The sequence below is a fragment of the Phyllostomus hastatus genome, unplaced genomic scaffold (genome assembly GCF_019186645.2).
Source record: "Phyllostomus hastatus isolate PE091 unplaced genomic scaffold, TTU_PhHast_1.1 phas_contig_58, whole genome shotgun sequence".
In the NCBI taxonomy this organism is placed as follows: Eukaryota; Metazoa; Chordata; class Mammalia; order Chiroptera; family Phyllostomidae; genus Phyllostomus; species Phyllostomus hastatus.
In genome coordinates this window covers 32,328,081-32,336,981 of record NW_025333916.1, presented here as the reverse complement: position 1 = coordinate 32,336,981, position 8,901 = coordinate 32,328,081, and the positions used below count along the sequence as shown (strand labels likewise).

Genomic DNA, 8,901 nt, shown 5'->3' with positions numbered 1-8,901 from the left:
CGCGCCCTCAAAGCTTAAGGAGAAACTGCGCCTGCGCACCTCGCCGCGATTTGGGGAGGGGGCTGGTGCTTGGAGGCACCGCACCTGTGCGGAGAGGACTCGCGGACTGCTGTCTTCTGTGTTCCAGTGTTCCGCGCTCCCATCAAGGGGGTAGGTCGCGGAGTCGGCGAGCTCGGTGTGCTGGAGGCCTGACTGTGTTCGGGGGTGGGCCGGGATGCCTTCTGTGGAAGCCCCCGCGGTTGAGCGGACTGACGACCTGGCCGAGGTCCGGTTCAGTTCCGTGCTTAGGGGTCTTTACCCACTTGCCTGATGTCACCTGCGGTCCAGATGGTGTTTCTGTTTTCGTTCTGTGCTGTGAGATGTCTGAGATCTTTTGTGGGAGAAGTGGCGTGGGAATAATAGTAGCAATGGTCAGAAGTAATGTGATCATAATCCCGCTTTTAAAATAACTTCAGATTAAAATCTTTTGGGGGTGCAATTGTGTGCGACAATTTTGAGTAAGGGACCGTTCAAATTTTACTGACATTTAGACTGTTGCCAATTTTTTGCTACCAGTAAATAAGGCCTAGCCTGTGTCTTTTTGTAGGACTACAATGCTTTTATTAGAATTACAATGTTCCTTCAGGCCACAGCCCCTGAGGGAGTGAACCCCACGCCTCCTCCCACATGTCCTCTGCCAGTCATGCAGTTTAGTACTTTCAGATAACTTTTTTATTCCATTGTTACCACAAACTCCTTACCATGAAGTCCTGAGCCATATTTTTTGGCACATCTTTATTGCCAATTGGAATTTTAGGTTTTTAGGTGTTAAGCAAGTGTTTACCGAAAAACCCATTAAGATTTTCAAAAATCAGTTGAATCTCTTTTTGAGGCCGCAGGCTGGTGATGGAGATAAACTAGGAGCATCAGGCAGAAAGATAGATCTATAAGCTGGAGTTCGTGACCAGAGTCTGGGATGAAGCCTTCACTCCCTGGGCCTCAGCCCCTCAATACCTCTCACCCTTCCTAAAGCAGCCAATGTTTTGACGCCTTCCTATTTCTATGTCATAATGTATCACCAAAATTTTAAACATTTTTATACTAAAGAATTTTCCTCATCCTACTTGTTATTTCGGTTATTGAGATGTCTGTCATCACTATACTGTGAGCTGCTTTTATCTGAGATCTTGTGATTTTCTTCTTTCGATCCCATAAGATTCATTGATGAGCAACACACATGTGGTCTGAATACAATTTTTTTGGAAGCGAAAAAGGATTCCTATGAGCCACGTAGATGATAAAATTGTGATAGATGTATTGTATTCCTTTTGCATGGCTAATGGTTTTATTATTTACTTTAAGGTATATCTTCATGAATAACTTAAATGACCCTCCAAATTGGAATATCCGGCCTAATTCCAGGGACGATGGGGGTGATGGAAGCAAATGGAATTATGCCCTGTTGGTTCCCATGCTGGGATTGGCTGCTTTTCGTAAGTCACAGTTTTCCTAAGAGTGGCATTTTCTGGGCTGGTAGTGTGGAGCCCAAAGACCTTGGGCTTTGGGACCTGACAGATGCGAGTGTACATCTGAGTTTTATCCCAAATGGTATGTCTTGGGCAAATTACTTTACCCTCGGAGCCTCAGTTTCCCTGTCCATGGGGAGTGGCAAATCAGAGTCACCTTGGTGTGTTGTGAGGGTTAAATAAGACAAGATATTTAGGAGCATTTTGTGTGGAGTGGGTTTTAATGACTCTCATCTCCCTTTCAAGGCGTCCCCACTCTGCAGGGGGTTCCCGGGTTCCAGTTCCCTTGCAAGGACTGAGGGGGGAGAATAAAAAGGGCCTAAAGAAAACGTGTTGTGGATGTCTGTTTAATGTTTAGAAATCAGTCTTTGCAAGACTTCATTCGTGAAACCTGTTTAGCCTAAAAATTCTGTCTGGTTTGCAGTAACTTTGCACCACTTCGGGGAAATTACCAGCCACTGTTCAATTGTAATTATTCCAGCTCTTAGCTAATATCCCTCACTACATGATAAAGTTTCTGATGTTTAGGGGTTGGTTTTATATATTGTCATTTCCCACGGTTCTGGGTTGGCACTTAAGAATATGAGAAAATGAATAACAGAATGGAAGAAAAGCAAAAGCTGCCTTCTGTTTACAGTGACCCTTTCTATAGGTTGCTTTTTATATGCCTGGATTTCTCAGTGGGGTGGGTTTATGGGAGGAAGTGGAGGCTGACAAGAGCAGAGTTTATCAACCTTGTTTATCTGCCTTCACTTTAGTTGGACTACGCTAGGGGTCTAGTTAACACCCCTATCTTGCAATATAATTTCTCAACCATGTAATTACACATTTTACGGGGAGAATCCTTATAAGAATGCAGTTAAAAGACTTCTCTGATCACATCACCTAAGCAAGTCCACCAAGAAGAAAACATAAAATATTCCTCAACCCTTCTCAGGGATAGAAAGCATCATTTCCAAAGTCCCAGGACAAGAACTTCAAAAGTAAAGGTTATTATGAAAGTCTCTGTAAAGCTGGAGATGAGTCTCAAAACCAAACGGAAAATGAGTCACTCCAAGGCCTCTCCCAATGTCAAAACTAATTATTACATTAGTAATGGTAATTGTAAATCTTTCAATTCACTCACCAAGTTCACCACCTTAGCCACAGGCAACAGATAGTCCTTCCAAGTGTTAAGTAGTGCTTTGCAAGGTGGCAGGCTGGTAAACTTCTCAACGGCAATGCCTCAGGGCTGGATTTAGACTGAGAAGCAGGCACTGTGCAGATCACTGTGATGTAAAAACAGCTAAGTCTGGTCATACTCTGTGGGGCTTGATGCTTAGTTTTCTAACAAAGCGCCAACATGTTTTCCAGAGTGGCTGTACCATTTTGTTCTCAGGAGCGCTGTGTGAGTGATCCAGGTTCTGGGCCTCCTCACCAGCATTTGGTGTGGTCACTATTGTTTCTGCTTCACCCATTCTTGTAGGTTAGCAGTGATAGCCCGCGGGGAATTTTAATTTGCATTTCCCTAATGGCTAGTGCTGTAGAGTATATTTCCACTACTTACTTGCCATTATTGTATCCTCTTCCATGAAATGTCTGTTCCTGTCTTTCAGCCATTTCCTAATTGGATAGTTTTTAACACTGACTTTTGAGTTTTTACCGTATTCCAGATTCTAGTACTTTATTGGCCCTCTGGCTTGCAGAGGTCTTCTCCCAGTCTGCAGCTTGTCTTTTCATTCTCTCCATGGAGTATTTCACAGAGCCAGCGTTTCCGTTTTGATGAAGTCCAGTTGAATCAACTTTTCCTTTTATGGCTCATGCTTTTCAGGCCAAGTCTGAGAACTCTTTGCTCAGCCTTAGATCCTCATGATTCTCTGACGTAGTTCCTAGAGTTTTAGTTTTCTGTTTTACAAAGAAAGGGGATGATCGTTTTGAGTTAATTTTTGTATAAGATCTGAGATTTGGGTTTTATTTCTTCATTTCCAATCTATTTGATTTTTGTTTTCGTTTCTTGCTTTCTTCACTGGCTGAGACTTTTAGGACTCTGTTGAATCGTTCCTGAGCTTACAGGAAAAGCTTGCAGCCTTTTCACCATTAAGTACAATGGCAGCTATAGGTTTTTCGCAGATGCTCTTCATATGTGTCAAGGCCAGGAAATTCCCTCGATTCCTGTTTGTCTATGTTTTTATCATGAATCTTAGGTTTTGTGAAATGTTTTCTGCATCAGTTGATGTGGTTGGTTGATTGATTGTTCTTTAGTCTGTTGGTATATTGGGTTACATTGACTGATTTTTGAATGTTGAACCACTCTGGCATGTTTTGTAACAGTGCCCACTTGATCATGCTGTATCGCTCTCTCTGCAGGCGTACTGTGGAATTATGTTTGCCGACAGGTTGCTAAGGACTCCCACATCTCTATCCATAAGGGACACACCGGGTATTTCAGCCCTTCAGCAGGGCACTCTCTCTTCACGCCCGTTTCAGCTTCCTGATTTTTTATTTCAGTTAGTGTATTTTTCAGTTGTAAGATATCCATTTTTTGGTCTTCTGTTTCTTCACTGAAACTTTCTATTTCTTTGCTTTTCATTATGATGGCCGCCTTAAACACTGTCAGGTAACACTGACCTCTGTTGTCTAAGCAATGGCGCCTACTGATTACCTTTTTTTAGTTAATATAAGGTCTTCCTGATTCTTGGTATGAAGAGTAATTTTCAGTGGAAACCTGAGCATTTTGGGTGTTATTGTTATAAAGGCGGTTTTTATTCAGACCTTTTCTGTGACTGGCTTCGTGGGCAGTGCTCTGATAGGAAAAGGGTGGTGCTGCTTCCTTACTCCCGGGTGGCGGGGGAAGTCCAGGCTCCCCACGCGTCCTCTGGCTCATTGACACTGTGTCTTGATGTCAAACTTTTTTTTAAATGATATATCTTATTAATTATGCTATTACAGTTGTCCCATTTACCCCCCTTTATTCCCCTCTGCCCTGCACAGCCCCTCCCACCCACATCCCCCACCCCCGCTTTAGTTCTTGTCCATAGGTCATACATATATGTTCTTTGGCTTCTACGTTTCCTATACTATTCTTAATCTCCCCGTCTATTTTCTACCTACCGTTTATACTACTTATTCTCTGAACCTTTTCCCCCTCTCTCCCCCTCCCACTCCTCTGTTGATGACCCTCCATGTGATCTCCATTTCTGTGCTTCTGTTCCTGTTCTACTTGTTTGCTTAGTTTTTGTTTTAGGTGTGGTAGTTAATAACTGTGAGTTTGTTGTCATTTTACTGTTCATATTTTTTATCTTTTTTTTTCTTAGATAAATCCCTTTAACATTTCATAAAATAAGGGCTTGGTGATGATGAATTCCTTTAATTTGACCTTATCTGAGAAGCACTTTATCTGCCCTTCCATTCTAAATGAAGGCTTTGCCAGATAGAGTAATCGTGGATATAGGTTCTTGCCTTTCATGACTTGGAATACTTCTTTCCAGCCCCTTCTTGCCTGTAAGGTCTCTTTTGAGAAATCAGCTGACAGTCTGATGGGAACTCCTTTGTAGGTAACTGTCTCCTTTTCTCTTGCTGCTTTTAGGATTCTCTCCTTATCTTTAATCTTGGCTAATGTAATTATGATGTGCCTTGGTGTGTTCCTCCTTGGGTTCAACTTCTTTGGGACTCTCTGAGCTTCCTGGACTTCCTGGAAGTCTCTCTCCTTTGCCAGATTGTGAAAGTTCTCCTTCATTATTTGTTCAAATAAGTTTTCCATTTCTTGCTCTTCCTCTTCTCCTTCTGGTACCCCTATGATTCGGATGTTGAAACGTTTAAAGATGTCCTGGAGGTTCCTAAGTCTCTCCTCAATTTTTTGAATTCTTGTTTCTTCATTCTTTTCTGGTTGGATGTTCCTTTCTTCCTTCTGGTCCACACCATTGATCTGAGTTCCAGTTTCCTTCCCATCACTATTGGTTCCCTATGCATTTTCCTTCATTTCTCTTATCGTAGCCTTCATTTTTTCATCTAATTTGCAACCAAATTCAAACAGTTCTGTGAGCATCCTGATCACCAGTGCTTTGAACTGTGCATCTGATAGGTTGGCTATCTCTTGGTCGCTTAGTTGTATTTGTTGTGGAGCTTTGATCTGTTCTTCCATTTGGGCCCTTTTTTTTTTTTTTTTTTTTTGGCTTGGCACACCTGAGCCATGAAAGGTTAAGTGCCTAAGGCAGGTTCTGCTGAAAGGACTGATGCGCCGGAACTGACTCGGAACATGCAGGTAAAAATGCTGGAGTAACTCGTCCCGGTGTAAAAAGTCTACCTGCATCCACACAACTGCGGTTCCTTAGAAGTATGTTCTCGGCGGAAGGGATGGATCACAGCTCATTTCTTTCCAATTTTTCCGCCTGCCGCATTCCTTCCCTTCTTGACGTCAAACTTCTTACTCCATCTTTCAGGTACCCCTGTCTCAGCAGGCGAACATCTGGGACTTCACCTGGTCACTGGTGATGGCCAGGCAAAGCTGAACACATTTTGACATTTACTATAACCTGGCCAACAATATTTGAAGCCTACCCATATTAATTTTTTTCAAAAGTAACCCATATTAATTTTGAAATCTTGCCAACAATATGTGGGGCGCTATGGCCAGGGTAGGTTTGAGAGCAAAAGAGAGCAGCGGGGTTTTCTTAGCAGTGGAAAATTAGAAGACTGAATGGGGCACTCTGTCTGCAGCCTGTCATACTCGTCCTTTGGGAGCCCTTATCTGATTTAAAAACTTGGTATATTATGTAGTTTCATACAAAGTGTTATCTTTTTTGTACCTCTCAGGACTTGAGAGTGTATTGAATTGCTGTCTTAGCTGCTTTATGTATTTATTTTTTTAAGACTGTAGAACTTCAGCTCTAGCTTTTCATTATGTGTGTTTTTCTCCCTCAATTTATTCATGTCAGGTTGGATTTGGTCTAGAGAGGCCCAGAAGGAAATAGAAAAAGAGAGAGAAGCATACCGTCAGAGAACGGCTGCTTTCCAGCGGGATCTGGAGGCCAAGTACCATGCCATGATCTCGGAAAACCGGCGTGCCGTGGCTCAGTTGTCTTTGGAACTTGAAAAGGAGCAAAACAGAACGACTAGTTATCGAGAAGCCCTGATCGCCCAGGGACGCAAGTTGATGGAAGAAAAGAAGCTTCTGGAACAGGAACGGGCTCAGGTCATGCAGGAAAAGAGACAGCTGCAGCCCTTGAGAAGTGCGTATCTGAGCTGCCTGGAAAAGGAGGAAGACTGGCAGAGGAGGGCCCAGCTCCTGCTGAAAGAGTTCGAAAGCGCTCTTTCAGAAAGACAGAGTATCTACTGCAGCCTGGTTCTCCCGCGCCGCAAGCGACTGGAAATAGAGAAGAACTTACTGGTCCGAGCAGCCACCGACCCCATTGCTGCAGACCTAGAAATGTCAGCTGGCTTGATCGACATATTTAAGCATGATACCTATTGTGGTGAGGTCTGGAACACCAACAAACGCCAAAATGGGAGACTCATGTGGCTGTATCTCAAATATTGGGAACTAATTGTGGAAATGAAAAAGTTGAAGAAAGTAGAGAAAGCCATATTAGAAGAGTAAGACAAGAATGAAATAAGACTTCTTGTAAGGACTCAAGGTCAGACTGTCTTTGTGGCATTCTGGGTTATCCAGTGTTTTCTTTCTCCCTTCTTCCTGTTACCTGTGTTACCTGTGTCGTGGCCACATGCACAGAGTGTCCCTCCAGCCTGCCACCCCCTGAGTGGGACCGCAGCCCTCAGCAGACATAGGGCTTCCTCCCTGGTCCTCTGCAGTTACTAAGGAAGCTGTTTCTCAGAAGTGTTTTTTTTTAAGCTGTTAGCATTTTATTAAGCAGAGAGTATAACCTCATATCTTAGCTCTAGAGTAAAACTGTTTTTTAAAAAAGTGAAATACAGTAGTGATCCTCACTATAAGAAATTTCCTGTCTGGTGTTATCACTATCTAAATAACTTCTGTCTTTTCCACAAATTATTTTTCTTTCTTCTAAAATCACATTAGGGAGTCATCATGTAATGGATAGAACTCCCTACTGCCAGGTGATGGATAGAACTGCCTAACAAATGACAGTTGGGAAGTAGTAATACTATCGAGGTTTTGTATTGTTTTAAACATTTCTCCCACCAAAGGGAAAAAGGGTTTCCTGTATCCACTGGATTCCCTGGTGAGTGTTTGGATTTTGGCTTGTGTCTGTATTTAGTAAACAGATATTGTTGATTACTGATGACATATAATAAAAGAAACCTGCAATTTCAAAGCTACCTGCCACTTATGTGTATAATTTTTTACACCTTACAAAATGTTTTTACATAGATTACCTCAAATTTTGCCACATATCAATAGGTAGGAAGGCTCTCGTGGCCCCGTTTTTCATAAAGCTAATATGAATCAGCCTTTACTACGCTTTATGCATGTCACTCAAGTAATCCCAACCCCAACCCCATGTCACTTTATGCATGTCACTCAAGTAATCCCAACCCCAACCCCAGCCCTATGCTGTAAGTTAATGCTTCCATCCTCTGGGGCCAGGGTCCCCGAGACCACCCGAGGTTGGGTGACTCAGCACAGAGCTGTGCTCTTAGTGAAGATTTAGTACCTGGAAAGGACACAAAAGGAAAGGCACTCGGGGTGGAGTGAGGAGATCAGGTGCAGCCCTCGCGGCCCCTCCCAGGGGACGTGGTCCCCAGCAACGAGCTGTGACAACATGTGAGACGTTGCCAACCAGGGACACTCCACAGAGGTAGCATCCAGGGTTTCTGCTGAGGGCTGGTCACGTAGGCACCCTCTGCCTGGCACGAGCCCAGCAAATTCCAAAATCCCAGAAGGAAAGCAGGTGTTCAGTCCAAACTATCTGCACATGGTTTAGGAACAGTCAGCCACTCTTACTAGTTAATGGTGGTGGGAACCCTCCCGAAACACAGGATCCCAGATGCTAGCCAAGCGCCGGCTCCCTAGGCAGACCTTTCAGAGGACACCGTCTCAGGCCTGCTGTGTGAACTCTTCTGTCCATCATTTTACAGGTGAAGGGACTGGCAGCGAGGTCAGCAGAAACTCCCTGCTCAGGGTCACCCTGGTGGTCCTGTTGGAGCCAGCACGGACCCAGGCAGTTTGGCTCCAGAGCTGCTGCTAACTTAGGTGCAAATGTGTGAGAGTAAGTGGCCTTGGCAGTGGCAGGGCTGAGATCCATCTAGTTGCAAGTCCTGTCTCCTTGCCCGCATGCTTGCTTGTCTGTGTGGCAATAAGACATACTATTGACAACATTAAGCTTATAGAAAACTTCAGTTAATGGTAGGGTATAATCATTAGAGCTACTCATTAGAGTAAGTGGGCGTACTTACTGCCCACTGAATCTTACGCACTTATGCTTACATGCTGTTTAAATCT

General features: G+C 43.7%; 1 protein-coding gene across 1 annotated transcript; it reads left to right on the top strand.

The window, feature by feature from the left end:
- Positions 1-2: 2 nt before the first annotated feature.
- CCDC127 (coiled-coil domain containing 127) lies at positions 3-7,778 on the top strand. The gene is made up of 3 exons (XM_045847864.1): positions 3-150; positions 1,342-1,472; positions 6,419-7,778. Exons 2-3 carry the CDS (start codon positions 1,352-1,354, stop codon positions 7,078-7,080), a joined length of 783 nt encoding a protein of 260 aa, XP_045703820.1. The 5' UTR covers positions 3-150; positions 1,342-1,351; the 3' UTR covers positions 7,081-7,778.
- Positions 7,779-8,901: the final 1,123 nt, after the last annotated feature.